Below are 15,746 nucleotides of genomic sequence, written 5' to 3' on the forward strand. Positions count from 1 at the left end.
TTCTAGACTACATATCACTTTATAAATTTTATATGAAAAAAAGATGTAGTTGTTGCTGTTTGGCGAACCAGATTTAAACTTCACACACTGCGCATGCGTATAACCTAAGCGGAAGTACCGTCACTTCCTGCTGCAACCTGTGTCGTTCTTTCTGCTCACGGGCTGCCATCATGGTAGGTTCGCTGAAACACATTAGCATTTTCTCTACGACGTTTTTTCTTAAATATACTATCCAGTTACTACAACATTGGCCATATGTAAACTCAAAAGCACCCGTACACGCTTCCTTGAGCTTTCTAATGGTGCTGTGGTTCTTTATTCGGCGGTAATATTTGTCCGTAAAACGGCGTCGGCTATCAAGCGCTGTACAACGTGGTCCGAATAGTAGACGAGGCCGATAGCACCCCTGAAGCTAACGGGTTTCAACTCAAAAGTAATAATTGAAATTCTAATTATCCTCATATGACATTTGACCATTACATGCATGTGATTAACCGTACTTCAAATTCGTTATGACATGTTGTTGAAATAATGGACAATCAAGTGGAACCTTTGCGGACATTTAGAGTTGAGTTTAAACTGTCCAATGATGATCACACTTGTTTAATTTGTTTACATTTTTGTCCTTTAAAGTTTTCCATATAATACTACAATTTTCACATTGGCCATTTGAATTATTTTGTAAACAATGTTGACTTGTATTATGTGGCTTCAGAATCATAATACAGTATAACTGGCTCCTCTTACAGCAATAAGCTAACTGAAAGTCAAAGATATTCCAAAGTATTCAGTAGTTATGCCCATCACACCATTTTGTGCATTAATAATCTTTTTTGTCCTTTCTCAGGTGTTCAAACGCTTCGTCGAGATAGGACGCGTCGCCTACATCGCTTTCGGGCCTTACGCCGGCAAGCTGGTGGCCATTGTCGATGTCATCGACCAAAATAGGGTATGTGCTATACAAACAATGTGATTTTTTACTGAACAACGCATAACTGATTGGTTTGTGATATTTCCAGGCACTTATCGATGGTCCGTGCACAGGCGTGAAGAGGCAGGCCTTGCCCTTCAAATGTATGCAGCTCACGGACTACGTCATCAAAGTACCTCACAGGTGAGTTTACTGTTCGTCCGGTGAGTGAACGGCTGGAAGTCCATCGATAACTTCACGTTGGCGTATTTGTGTGCTGGATCTCAGTGCGCGTCAAAAGTTTGTGCGGAGAGCTTGGGAGAAAGCCCAAGTCAACGAGAAGTGGGCGAACAGCACCTGGGCCAAGAAGATCGAGGCAAGAGAGAAGGTATATATTGTTTGTCATACTTCTAAACACCCAACTCCTAGGTTTAAGACATGGGCTGCATAAACTTGACTTCTTTTTTGCAGCGGGCCAAAATGTCCGACTTTGACCGCTACAAGGTGATGAAAGCCAAGAGGATGGTAAGTGTTCCTGAAAGAACTTTTTGTTCAACTTTGTTTTCAAATACTGCAAAACTTGAAACTTCCCGAATGGATGTGGGAAAATACTGTTTTGTATGTATTTCTAATTCCTGACCTTTTTGGTGTAGAGGAACAAGATCATCAAGAACGAGGTGAAGAAGCTCCAAAAAGCAAAGGCGCTGGCGGCAAAGAAGAAGTAATTTTTTTTCACAATAAACATTCTGGTTGGTTCCACACCTTTATCTGGTCCTTTGGATGTTATGGTTTCACTGGAACTGTTTTGATGGGGATGGGGAGGAAGCATATAAAATGAGAGTACTCACTCAGTAGGCTGTATAATCAAAACAGTAACCCCCGGCATATTTGAAGGTATGTATTTGCATACTCGCTTGACGGCGTCTTTTGTTATTTGCAGCATCATGCCGAGGGAACACTGTACCCTATATAAATTGTGCCAATCCCAATGATTTGACTGCCTAAATATAGTGTACGCTATTCTGATCGTCTGTCACAGAGTGGCAAATTAAAACCGATTTGAATATATATGCAAATGTGACAAATGTCTTGGAGCGTTAGCAACAGACCTTTTTCTATCGTTAGTACTCTGCATGTAAGTGGTTCAGGAAATGATCAACACAGAGTTAATTACCGATGGATTTGGCAGGAAAGGGAGGGGGGCGATGTTACACAACAAAGTAGCAATTACTTCTTTGTGCCACTGGAGGGCAGTATGTACATTGAAACTGTTGCTTTGTGTTCGTGTGTGTACCCTTTGCAAAAGCCAAGAACCTAAGGCTATAACAAAATAATTCGAAAGCAACCATAACTTACCTAGTTTAAGTAGGGTCTTCACATTTGGACAGTACTGTAAATCTGTTTTAAATTAAATGTCGCGCTTCCCGCAGTCCAAACTAGTGACTGGCCGTAGTCCAACTGTGTGATAGCTCACCGGCCAAGCAGATCCTGCTTGAACCCGTACAAGAGCATCTTGCCATTACATAATCGGCTAGAACATTGCCCATGTGCCTTGCCAACTCTTAACACCGTCGCGCTACAAATAGCACATTCATAAATACACTCTTTAGGCAGTAAGCTTTTTATTACATCGATTGCGGAATCTGTCGTTGAGCTTTTAAGATCATGCAGTTTCACAAACCTCCAAGTCCTGTTACTATACGCAATAAAGAGAAAAAACTATATTTTGGGAGGAATGTTGCACTGTTAAAGAGTAAATATTTAGTGAATTAACGTAATTGTGACGTCAGAGCTGGTCGCTGCGCATTGGCAATCAAGTTGACGTTGTGTAGCAACCGAAAGCTGGTAAATTTATTTTAAAAAATAAAACACCTAATGCTTGATGGTTGATTTACCAAACTACAATTTGAAAAAGGAGCTATAAAATATATGTGTGGTTACATTAATTTGTAGTTCGTATTCAAATGTTCATAATGTGCCTCCCATTCAATTTGTAATAAATAAGTAGTATAGAAGAAGCTTTTATTTTAATAACTACACCGAGCTCGCTTCCTGTGTTAGCGCTAACCACATCCTTCGCTTGACGCAATCGAAGGAGAGGACTGGAGCGAGCTCGAGTGAGAGAGAGAGGCGTTCAAATTTTATTCCGAGTCTCTTTGGGTTTAAAACGCCGTATGGTTCCACCCAAATCGCTTCTGAGCATCACCGAAAAGTTAGCGGGTCGAAGCGTCGCTGAAAGCCGCAGTTCCAGCGGCCGGATCTCCGTGCGGCCTTGCCGTCTGGTTAAAGGGAGCCCGAAGCGGACGAGTAGTGTGACTGGGCTGGCTTGCTTCCTTCTGCTCATCGCGGTAAGTGGTGCATTCAAAGCGAAAGCTGGTTCCGTGGGCCCGGTTAGCCATCTGTGTCAAGTTAGCCAGGTTCGACTGGATTCTGCTGCGGGATTTTTTTCCCCCAGCGTCAACTAGATGCGGGGGGATCTTTTTTTTCTTTTAGTGGGGGAGGTTTGTTGTTGTTGTCAATCCGCACTACCGTCCATTAGATGGAGGCTGAGGGGACCCATATGGCGGTGAGAATAAAACAATGCTTTGTTGACACTGTTGCTATTATTGGAATTATTGGAGTAAACTATTTTTAAAATACAATGCAAATTTATTAATTGCATGTCAAGTATGAATTGGAAAAGGATCACTCTTATTAACACGAATTTTAGTCACTACTAGTGCATGATGGATTAGTGGATTAAAAAGTGCAAAGCCAGCCTGCTATCAATTTTCTACAGACTAGTCTATAAAATAGCAACTGGGGCTTGGCAGTGTGGAAGAGCTGGAATACAAAATTAAGAGCTCTAGACAGGAAGACCAGATCTTTGGTTTTCCAATTTAAGACCTGTAAAGGTGGAAATTATTATAACCTCAGGACAAAATCATCAATTAACCTAACATGCATCTTTTTGGAATGTGCAGTAAGAAATCATTCAAACTGACAGATTCCGTTGTGAGGCAAACAAGCTAACTACAATGCTCAGCTCTAAAACTATATATATTTTTTGTATTTTGGTATAATTAAAATACTCTTAGATTGCCCCTTTCAAAGAAATAATATTAGGTTACCGTTTTGTAATCCACACACAGTGTCTTTGTGTTTTGAACTCTATGTAATTGGTGATTATGTCAACATCAAGTCTTTTTTTTTTCCTAAGATCTAATTGTTATGTACAACAAACATAGAACTAAAATGTTTATAATGTTTGTAGGACTTGATTCATGTTTGTGTAGCTGCAGTACTCTTAGAGAAGCGATCTTCTGCAATAATGGGAATCGAGTTGAGTAGTCTTGCATTAAATATTCATGTGATTCTGCAAACTTGCCACTCCTATAAACTGTGTTGTCACGGTGGATTTGTGTCTTGCTATAATATCAATATTGGGGCAAAAAAAAAATGCTCATAAAGTTGTGTGTTTATTTGTAAGTTTGGGAAACCCTCCATTCGTAATGTGAAGCTACTTCAATATTCAATTTATTAGTTTGTAGTGGTTAAAAGGATGAAAGTGGAATATTATGTAAACAATTATCTTAAATAATCTTATTTTATCCCCTTTAACCTTCATTGTCATATTATGTAAGGCACTTCATTGAATCAGTCTTTGTCACGTCGCAGCTTATGATATATTAGCTCCTGTATGTGTTGCGTTTGTGTACACACCCTTCATAAAAATCAAGATGCGTTGCCCGCTCACATAAGATACTCCTGATGTGAATTTTCAAGAAGTGACTTCGATGGATTTACGTGCTCACACATTACTTCGATGGATTTACGTGCTCACACATTTACGCCTCATTAGGTACTAACCTGAGCAGCAAGGAAGAGATTAAGACAACACACGTAACATGCCATGTGTGGTGCTTCTCTTCAAGCAGGACACAACATTAGGTACACTTGTACACGCAATTTCTTTTTTAATTAGCATTTCCATTTAAGGCCATGTTACCCAGCCCTAATTTCATCACGCAGAGAAATGTTTCTAATATTTGTTGCCCAGGCTTCTGCAGGTGGGCGGTAGGTATTTCCTGGTTCGCATGAACTATTTGGCTGTTCCTATGAACACCTTGGCGACAGTTAGTCTTTGTGCTATTGTTCCTTTGAATTTAGGTGAGTGTGGGCACACCTAGGTGTGGATCACCTCGCAGGAATGTTCCATGCCTGTACTCGGCATGCCTGTCGTCTGCGCCGTGTCGGCTCGACATGCATGCAGGTAGGCTCGTGGAATGTCAGGCACCTCCTCCTCCCTCTGGGCGTTGAGTATGCCAGGCGTGTCTCACACATATGGAGGTGCGGCGCCCTATGACATGATTTCGGTTATCGGAATGATCGTCGGTTAACGGTCCCCTGTCGGTTGACCTCATTATTGGGATTTTATTGTTCTGTTGAACACCTTTTATGGTCCTTAGTGTCATTAACAGTGACATATATTTGTAAATCTTCGAAGTTATGGTGATATTGAGCTGACGCTTTCCCGTATCACGAGAAATAAATCAGCCTTCTGTGCTAGCGTCACGAGAAACATAAAAAAAAAAGGCTCTTATGACTGCCTTGAGCAATGACTGGAAAATGTCATGATCTTTCCCACAGTGTCTAATAGTGGTAATGAAGTCTACACACCAGGACACAGGAAATCCATTTAATTCCTTCGTGCAATATCCAATATTATTGAACAAGCAACTTGTTATAATAGCATCATAGCAGCCGCTTGGCACGTTCCAAAAAAAAAAAACCCAAAAAAACCCAGGAGTGTTTTATTGAAATTTTATTGTGCTGGGGCTTATTCTAAAAATAAAGTTAAACATGGAACACATTATGACCTCAGGATTTTTTTTTTGTCCCATAGAGCATGACAAAATGGGATTAAAGTGAAACTTTTTGCCGTCGTCCCCTGAAGCCACTGCAGCAAGCAGCTACTGGCCTTCTTCTTCTTATCTTATCGTGCCACACCTCAACTGACAGTCAAGGCCCACATAAGACAAAATGGACGTCTGACGGAGGGACCAGAGGGTGACACGAGACTTCTCCTCCCCCCGCTTCCCGCCAACGCCCCATCATGGCGGGCCTCAAACGTCACCATGACGGGAAGATCGCCGGGCTCTACGACCTGGACAAGACGCTGGGCCGCGGACATTTCGCCGTGGTCAAACTTGCTCGGCATGTCTTCACTGGGGAAAAGGTCTGCTTGTACGCCTAATATTTTAATTTCTCGTGCTTTCTCCTTCTGACTGACTCCTTTGACTTTTCAGGTGGCGGTGAAAGTGATCGATAAGACCAAGCTGGACCAGATGGCGCGTGGCCACCTTTTCCAGGAGGTGCGCTGCATGAAACTGGTGCAGCACCCAAACGTGGTGCGCCTGTACGAGGTCATCGACACGGCCACCAAGCTCTACCTCATCCTGGAACTGGGGGACGGCGGCGACATGTTCGACTGCATCATGAAACACGAGGGAGGCCTCAGCGAGGAAGTGAGTCGGATCATGACTTCAATCAGCAATTTTTATGACAACAAAGTCTGTTTTGTCTACCCCTGACCCCGTATTGCGCAACAACTACACAACCACAAACCTTTTAGGCCAAATGGGATCCGAGCAATTAAACTTAATTGTGAATCCGACCCATGACGCATTTCCTTTTGTCATAATGATCATCCTTTGTGTCTTCCCCCCTGCAGGTGTCCAAGTGTTACTTCGCCCAGATCGTGCACGCCATCTCCTACTGCCACCGGCTGCACGTGGTGCACCGTGACCTGAAACCCGAGAACGTGGTGTTCTTCGAAAAGCAGGGCGTCGTCAAGCTCACCGACTTCGGCTTCAGCAACAGGTTTCAGCCGGGGAAGAAGCTCAACACCTCCTGCGGCTCGCTGGCCTACTCCGCCCCCGAAATCCTGCTCGGGGACGAATACGACGCTCCCGCCGTCGGTGAGTTGGAATCAAATACAGTGAACCTTTGTTTGATTCTTTTACGGTCGTCGGAGAATGAATGTATGACTTGCACACTCATGCTGATATCAACACTCACACAATTTGGCTATTAAATAAGAGCGGAGGTGTGTCTCTGCAAATCTCCACCACTCTGACAGTTTTATCAGCGGGCTGATAAGGAGCTCAAGGTTCACATGGCCTCAAAGTGTCCCAGGCTAAATTATGTCAGAAATTTGAATGGATTGACGCATACATATTTGAATGTATACCAAAGGACCAAGGTTGAAATTGTGAGTGTAAATTGTGCTGGACACACAAGACAAAGGTCAAAATATTATAAGAGCATAAAAAAATATTTCAGTGGAGGATTTAAGAAGAAAATGCCTCCTTGCTTTTAACGCCAGTGCACAAAATGGAGAAGCTTTTTTTTTTTTTCTCACTGCGTGGATTAGCGGCGCTATTTTCTCCTCCTCGCCTCTCTTATTTTGTGCCAAGCAGATGAGTGTTCTCCAAATCTCCAGAGTGAAATAATGACATCCTGTTGTTGGACAATATCAGCTGGACGTGAGGTCACATGACCCATTGTGTCGGCTGTGTGTTGTTTTGTGCGCTAGTGCTGCGTCTGTGCATTTTGTCATTAAGCGCGATGCGGTTTTTAGTCACAGGGAACAATGACATAATAATTAGAAGCACAACTCGTGTGTTCAGGGCTTCAAGATAACCCGGCTGCAATGTGCCACGTGGCCCCCAGCCCACTTTATAACAGAGATAACAAAACCGTCCTCGCTTTTAGTTGGCCCTGTTTAGAAAAAAATAGAGGCTGATTGTGTCTGATGCAAAACTGCTTATCATTTAAAGACACCACACAATATTAAGTAAATATCACTTTAAAATTTCTGCCCACCTATTTGCCTTTTTGATCTTATGCGAAGTGTCTGCTCCCCCCCTCTTTTTTTTTTTTTAACATCCTCCAAATGTCGGGTTAAATATAGACTTCTTCTTTCCACCCCACCAAGCACAAGCTGCACAAACACAAAAAAAAACCCACGCCTAATAACCGGTCTATTGGTGCAAATGCATAATTCATGAAATATCGGTATGTTAGCGCTTTTTAATAGCAACCAAAACTGCTACATGAATATTTAGCTTCTTTAAAAACAATCATACTTTTTATATAGTGTATAAAAGGGAACGTCGGTCTATTGTGTCGCTCAACGATGTGTTGTCAGCCATCTGGTTTTGTAAATAAAGTTACTGAGGAAGGAAGTTGAACGCACCGCTGACGCAAGTAATGAGGGAGACGGCCGCGGTTGCTAGGAGACGTCGGCAGGAGGTAAGATGGTGACTGAGAGCAGCTTGAGACGCCCCGGAGCACAAAAACTTACTGGAAGAAATGTATCCCCCAGTGATTCATTATAACTTTGCAATTGTTTTGTTTTGTTTTTTCTCAATATAAATTTTTTTAATTCTTTCCTCAGGAAAAGTAAAGCACGGTAGTTTAGCAACCTCCCGATCCAAATTCATCGAAAAATAATTCAACACTCCATTTAAGTGTGTCAAAGGACCACCAAGCCCCGCAGCAAGCAAAGTTGTTCTCCCCCCCTCCTCAAAAATGGCGAAAAGAAGCGTAGCATGAAATTAGCACTTGTATGACGCTGTGCTGAGATGCACGCGGTAACCCACTTTCCGCGATATTGCACGCACACATGTCAGGGAGGGCACGAGTGCCCCCGAGGGCCACGGGAGTCTCGGCCCCAGTCTGACAGATGCGCATATTTACGACCTCCGCACTGGATGAATCTGCTTCATGCTTCATTTGAACCAATGTTTTTCTATTTAGGTCAAAATGGCCGTCGAAATTCAGTCAAACTACATTTGTATTTTGTTGCAAGATATTTCATTTTCTCACACTCCAGCTGAAGGATAGCAAAAAATTTTGCCCATTTTAGACAGAACCAAATCGATACCGCTTGATGGAAAAAATCGTGTTTATGTCTGCTCTTTTAACGCCTCGCTGTCACCTCCCCTGCAGATATCTGGAGTCTCGGTGTGATTCTTTTCATGCTGGTCTGTGGTCAGCCGCCTTTCCAGGAGGCCAATGACAGCGAGACGCTCACCATGATCATGGATTGCAAATACACTGTGCCCCCGCACATCTCCGAAGCTTGCCGAGAGTGAGTCGATGCGCACACACAAACACCAGCTCGCAAACGCTCACACGCAGATGGACGAGTCCGCTCGGCAGGTGCTACATATTTCATATCCGCCAATGTGTGAAGATGCGAGTGGAGGCTTCTCCTCCCCCTTGCTCACACTCGTTTTAACACTGCTCTTTTATTGTATGCAGGACAGTTTGAATTGCTCTGGATATAATAATTTTATTTTAGTTATATTGATTATTTGTATTATATTTTTTTAACAATTTCTTTTCAATCCAAAAATGGAGAAGATGTGTAAAAGTTCTCGAATTAAGGAAATAAATTCTCTTGTCAGTCTCATCGGCCACATGCTGCAGCGAGACCCGAAGAAGCGAGCGACTTTGGAGGAGATCGAGAACCACCCGTGGCTCCAAGGCGTGGACCCGTCGCCGGCCACCAAGCTGTCCACTCCGCTGGTGTCCCACCGAAGCTTGCTGGAAGAAGAACACGGCTCCATCATCCAGCGTATGGTTCTTGGGAGCATTGCCGACCGAGACGCCATAATAGAGTACGTGCCACTGTTTGCTCCTCTGAAATTTCAGGAGGAACCTAAATAGCATTTTGGAGATTCTCATGCAGCGCTTCGCTCTTGTCAGGGCTCTGGAGTCGAATCAGTACAACCACATCACGGCGACTTACTACCTGCTGGCTGAAAGGATGCTGAGGGATCGGCAAGAAAAGGAGCAGCACAGCCAGACGCGATCGCCCAGCCCCAGCAAGGCTCAGTTCAGGTACAAAAATGCATCTAAAAATAACCTTGAGAACGTGTCAAACGTAAATTACACTCCTCGCAGAAGAAGAAAAAAAAAAAGCACATCCAAGTCGTAAACACACCCTCCTTGAGTCAAGGCCGCCTTTTGTGGCGCTGTCTACATTTAATCTGCAACAGATGAACTCGACAGCATAGCGACAGATGGCCTCCTTAAGAAGAAAAAAAAAAAACACACACATATCCAAATAACACTGATTATAATGAACATTTAAAAACACAATCATTTTTAGTTATAAGGAAGTTGTGATTTTTACATACAAGAAAATAACATGTCAAAAATAATCATATGGCTGTGTTGTGATTTTTTTTAATGACGTGAATAAAATGCTGATGACAACACGCAATGAAGAGGCGACTTTATCGCAAGCCGTTAATAAGAAATGAGATTTTCGCACTGTTTTGTTAAGCGATTAATGCTCAAATACAGTTTAGTTTTATAAATAGAAACTAACGACGACTATAAAATACACAAAAACTCTCCTTTGTAGCAAGCAGTTAACACCAGATAATAAATAGTACGAACTCTTACTTACGAGGCCTTTCACATAATAAGAAAGTGAGCTTTGTAGCACTTTTTTTTAGCAGTAATTCGAAAATGCAATTTAGTTTTATTGTAGCGAACTAACACAAGCGTTCTAAATCTTCTTTACGGCTAGCAGTTAACAAATAAAACGTGATTATGTCGATGTGGTTGGAAAAAGGGCGCAAAAAAATTTAAAACAATCTTCTGAGATGTTGACTTCGTGTGTGACACTTTTCTGCATGTAAATTCACAGGCAGTCTTGGCCCACCCGAGTGGATGTCCATCAGGATGTCAGCAATGGTTTGGGGGGTCCGGCGATGTCACACCCCGGGGGGCCCCAATCTCCCGCCCGCAGCGCAGAAAGCCTCCATAAAGGCCCCCGGCCCAAAACTGCACTGCCGGACCTCAGTCAGAGGCAGGACAACCGGCAGTCAGTCGGTGGGAACCAGGACAAGGGGCTCCGGCCTCTCTCTAAGCCCCAGTCCAACCCGCTCAGACTGAGCTCCATAAGCTCAGGGGGGTCTTGTAAAAGTCGCAGTCTCAGCCTTTTTAGCGTGGAGGAGGATGAAGAGGAAGAGGGGGAAGACAGTTGTTCCCCTTCTGCTGCTCCCGCTCAAGTGGTGCTCCGCTCCAAAGCCTCGTCGTCCCTCGCCTCGTCCCGTAATCGCTTGACGTCCCGCTTGAGCGCGCCGGTTCTCAACCAGATCCACGAGGATGAGAAAGGAGAGGATGAGGCGGATGAGGAAGAGGAGGGGGAATTAAAAGGGCTTGGCCTGACCAAGCCCAGCCTCAGCCTCAATCTGAACTCTAGAACAGCCTCGCCCGTCACTACTCAGACGCCCTCCTCGGTGACGAGCGACGACAATACGGAGAGTCGGCAGCCGCCCGACGCGGCAATCGGCACTGAGGACGGTGAGAAAAGGGAGTCGGCCCAGGACTGCCCCTCTCACTGTACCAGTCCCGGATCGGTTTTGGGCCAAGGCAAGAACTCAGCCAAAGCTTCCAGCGGCCTGGTGGAAAGCCTCAAGTTGATGAGCTTATGCTTCAGCTCACAGTTTCACAACCTGAAGGGCGGCGCAGGCGGGGGGACGCCAGGCAACGGCCCGGCAGGCATCGGTGGGGACCCTCAGGAGCGCCCCGTGTGGCGTATGTGCGTGGGCGGCTCCACCGGGAGCCTGGACAAGGTCTCGCTTCTGGGGGGGCCCTCGCCCCGGGGGAACCTGTACCAGCAGCCGCCCCCTTTGGGGGACGTGCTGGCAGACCCCTTGCTGGAGGGGTCTTGCTCAGGGACCTTGATGCTGGGGGAGCTGGACCTGGCCCGCGAGACCCACAGGAACATGAAGAACCGTGCCCTGCAGATGCCTCTGAGCGACAAGACTCTGTCGGTCAACATCCACCGCAGCCCTAAGGAGGGTCTGCTGTGCACCCCCACCCCTCACAGCTGCTGCCAGGTCATCTAAGGGGCGGCTTAGGGTTCAATACACTCCTGCACTCATCGTCTTTTCATTCAGGCCACGTCGAGCTTTTTATTCCATCTCCGTAACAAATGCCATTTATGCCGACTTCGTTTTGAGATGTGGCCTGTTTAAAAAAAAAAAAAAAGAGGCTTTAAGTGTTGTTACACACACAAGGTTTGCACACAATCATGTAAAATTTGTAAACACACAAACACACTGACTACACTTGCTGTTCGAAGGAACAACCGAGCGGTTTTCATCTCATAACGTTTTGTTGCACTGTGCTAGTTTTTATTGACTTATTTTTAAATTATTATTTTTTAACTGTGGTGTTTTTTTGTTTTGTCGATTTAAAAAGAAAAAAAAGACGACTGAAAGCGTGCTTTCATGAAACTGGGGACGAATGAAAGAGTCAAGTAAGCTGTTGGTGCGCAGTTTTTTTTTTGTACTCCACTTTTATTTTTCTATCTGGAGTGTCTTCTCAGAAATAATCCAAAAAAAAAAAAAAAAAGACAACAGCCTGCACGACCCAATGTGCCGTGTGCAGCGGACTTTTTCTGTACATATGTGAATACAACTCCGAAGCACTTCATCTCAGTGTATCGCCGTAGAAAGCACCATTACTCCTCTTTTCCTGCTGGATTATCGAAACACCCACAACTTGAAAAATGACTGAAAAAAGAACATTACACACATGTACATACACGTACGTACGTACACCAAAATGGCAGCTCTTTATCTTAACGTCGAAAAGGGAATTAAGCGGGTGCAACCTGCGCGCATCCAGATGTTTTACCGGAATCATGGTAGCCGCTGTTGTAGCGTCATTCCAAAAACTAACCGGGGGACAGGAGGGGATTTTCTCCATGACAACAGTGCCTCCCTGACCCACATCAAGCATCGCTGTGTTCATTTTGGACGTGTGACTCACCCCTGGTGGAATATTTATCTTGACAGTGCATGTGTCCTTGCTGTAGCAACCTTCAGTCCACCTGTGTGTGTATATAAATATATATACACAGCTGTACTACCTGAGGGATGAACAAACAGTCATTTTATACTGTAGCCACACAGCAACACCAGCGACTGCAAAATGTACAACAATTATGGATGTGCCATATGTCTTGAGCATATTGTACTGTATGTATATGATAGAGGTATATTAGAATAAACTGATGTGAATGAAAGAGTTGTTTGACATTTAATTTAAAAAAAAATACACATTTTGTTTGCTTTGTAAAATTTGCATTGAATTAATATTTGAATGTTAATCTGATTTTTTTTAAAACACACTGCCCGGAAGCTTTCACTAATAAGTGTTGTAATCTCGACAACATCTGGACTAGTATTCCACAAAGAAGGGGATCAGACTATCGGATGAGAAGCTCGAGGATGTGTTGTCATGATGCAACGACACACAAACACCGCGTAATCCATGCGGGATCAAACACACGAGGTCACAGCGTGACTTTAAAATTGTGAATGAAGCGTGTCACATGCACGCTCAACCGGATATTAATGCAATCTGTTCCAGCAGGGGATTTTTTCCCCCATGTTTAAATTAAGAAAAGGCATATTCAGATGCATATCATTTATATCAAAATAAAAATTGCGCTTTTTAATCGGATTCAGCACTTCTGATTCATTAATGGGACAACGCCCACTTCCAAGATGGCTGCTCCCGTGGAACCCTGCAGGCTTCCCCTCCTGCAAAAACGTCTCAGAAAGAAGTTCAGAAAATGAGAGAAGACTCAAACAGTAAGTAGTGCTTCAATTTGCACTGGTGCATGTAGTTAATGCTATTGATTATGAATCCTGAAATATTGATTGATTGGACACCGAGATCTTTAAATGAGTCTCTTGCAAGATGACAAAAATCTTAGTTGTAGAATCAAAATCCTGAGGGCAAAACACCAACTTTGTTAGTGCTCCACAATGCAACATGTGTCTTACATACCATAGCAGTCTATATTGTTCCACTTGGCTGGGAACATGAGCACGTGACAGTTGATCTGCTTGTACTAGGTCAGCGTGCACCGACAGTGTTACACTTAATCCTATAACACTTCTGAAATGTGCACCAATCAAGTATTTTTAGCTGCTCCATTTTATAACAAAACCATATATGTAAATATACATATATATGTGTGTGTCCCTAATGTTGTGTTCAGTGAGTGGTGTCATGCCGTGTCACCTGTCTGGCCTTCCGAGGCTCCCCAGCTGGCCCCTCACGTCTCCCAGCCGACCCCCCTCCTCCCTGCCAGCTGTCTTCACTTTATTTTTAGTTTTAGCCCACTTGCCTTGCAGCTGCATTGGAACTTTTAACTTCATTATTTGGTTAACCCTAGCAACCTATTCTGATTTAAAAATAGTGCAGGCAGGAACACCATGGCTACCCACTGCATTATATTTATTTGCAAATGGCCATGAGGATAGGATAGATTGTGTTGTTTGGGGAAAAAAAGCAAAGTGAATAGGCATTTAGTGTTGTTATCGTTTGTGAAGCAGCACACAATGCTGCTGATTACTACGGAGGAAGTCAAAGCTGGTTGGTGATGGGCTTGTGTTAATGGAGCCTTTCACAGGATGCGAGCTTCTGTCACTTCACTCATTTTGTGGTAATGGAATGATTGTGTGTTCTCATGGGAGTGTGTGTGGGTGTCATGGAGTGACAAGCGTGCAGGCTCTGGGAATCATGCATGTGCACTGAAGGAAGAAAAATACTCAGATGATCTGTTTGGATCTTTACAGTAATGCAAAAAGTATTTAGTTGATATAATGTTTCGTATTTGAATTTATTTAATAATTTATGAAATTGAATTAACCCCTGAAAACCATCATGTTAGGTTTAATGATAAAATAGATACATTTAAAAAAATGTTTTTAGTCATGTAAGATTTGTAGAAGTCACAAAAATAGCACACAGTAATACTAAAATATTTGTCTTTTAAAAATGTAATTGATGAGCATGTAAAAATCAATATGTATTTTTATTTCTTTGTCGTCTTTTTTACACTTGCCCGCATAACGTTCTTGTCAGCGCTCACTTTCGTAAGGGCCAAATTGATGGTGGGCGGATGTTTTGTATTGCTCTGTCGCCCTCTCGCGGTAGTTATCTGAAACGCATGCTTAAACCATTACGAATATTCTAAATCGAAATCTAATTATTAAAATATAAAAATATTAAGATATTGAAATAATATGAAAATAATATTAAAATAATATTGAAATAATATTAAAATATTAAAATTATTAAAATATTGAAATAAAATAATAAAATATTAAAATAAAAATTATAAACCGTAAACTTGTACACTTTGTACCGCACACGTCTTCTTCTCAGCACTCACTTTAAGAGCCATGCTGTGGGGAAAAAATACACCACCATCAACTCACATGGTCCAGTGCATTACATGTATGTGCATTTTTGCCCCACAGAGCAGGGCGTCTGCATGAAGCAACAACCTATCATTACCGTGTTTGAGCACAGCGTTACTTCCTGGAGCTTGGCAGTCAGTCCAACAGACTTGGTCTCCGTGACTACATTGTTGCCAGGAGACGCTCCAAGTGCGCTGCCGTTGATGTCTGTGCATTGACACAAACTGGCAGATGCAGATGGGGCCTTCACTCACAAGCCAGACCACAAAAAAAAAAAAAAAATCTCCAGTGTCTTTTAGAATGGCAATAATAACATTCACTTGTAATCATTTTCTAATGTGTTGACACTAAATGGTGTCACCTAAACTCCTCTCTGTTGGATGCAGTTCTCCTTAAGTGTGCCCAGATGAACCTGGCTGCATCCACGTGAGGACAGCTAAAATAGCCTGAGAGTGGGAGTTGTCAGATGTTCAGTTCAACACGGCTCAAGCCTCTGCACATAAACGTTTGTATGAACCTAACTAGTAATATTTTTTCCCTAAAAG

The 15,746-nt window shown here is 43.2% G+C and overlaps 2 protein-coding genes across 4 annotated transcripts; both read left to right on the forward strand.

Annotated features, from left to right (window-relative positions):
- The first annotated feature begins 44 nt into the window (after positions 1-44).
- On the forward strand, positions 45-1,671 carry rpl14 (ribosomal protein L14). Its single transcript, XM_049750650.1, has 6 exons — positions 45-173; positions 848-949; positions 1,020-1,114; positions 1,199-1,298; positions 1,382-1,435; positions 1,564-1,671. Exons 1-6 carry the CDS (start codon positions 171-173, stop codon positions 1,633-1,635), a joined length of 426 nt encoding a protein of 141 aa, XP_049606607.1. The 5' UTR covers positions 45-170; the 3' UTR covers positions 1,636-1,671.
- Positions 1,672-2,957: 1,286 nt separating this feature from the next.
- On the forward strand, positions 2,958-13,010 carry snrka (SNF related kinase a). 3 transcript variants are annotated; one of them, XM_049750646.2, is made up of 8 exons: positions 2,958-3,258; positions 5,796-6,128; positions 6,199-6,417; positions 6,624-6,870; positions 8,906-9,047; positions 9,367-9,579; positions 9,668-9,802; positions 10,620-13,010. In XM_049750646.2, exons 2-8 carry the CDS (start codon positions 6,006-6,008, stop codon positions 11,824-11,826), a joined length of 2,286 nt encoding a protein of 761 aa, XP_049606603.1. In that variant the 5' UTR covers positions 2,958-3,258; positions 5,796-6,005; the 3' UTR covers positions 11,827-13,010. The 3 variants fall into 3 exon arrangements, with proteins under 3 accessions (XP_049606603.1, XP_049606605.1, XP_049606604.1); XM_049750648.2 differs by lacking the exon at positions 2,958-3,258 and adding an exon at positions 3,284-3,476; XM_049750647.2 differs by lacking the exon at positions 2,958-3,258 and adding an exon at positions 3,957-5,162.
- The last annotated feature ends 2,736 nt before the right edge of the window (positions 13,011-15,746 follow it).

This window comes from Syngnathus scovelli, chromosome 19 (genome assembly GCF_024217435.2).
Source record: "Syngnathus scovelli strain Florida chromosome 19, RoL_Ssco_1.2, whole genome shotgun sequence".
Classification (NCBI taxonomy): Eukaryota; Metazoa; Chordata; class Actinopteri; order Syngnathiformes; family Syngnathidae; genus Syngnathus; species Syngnathus scovelli.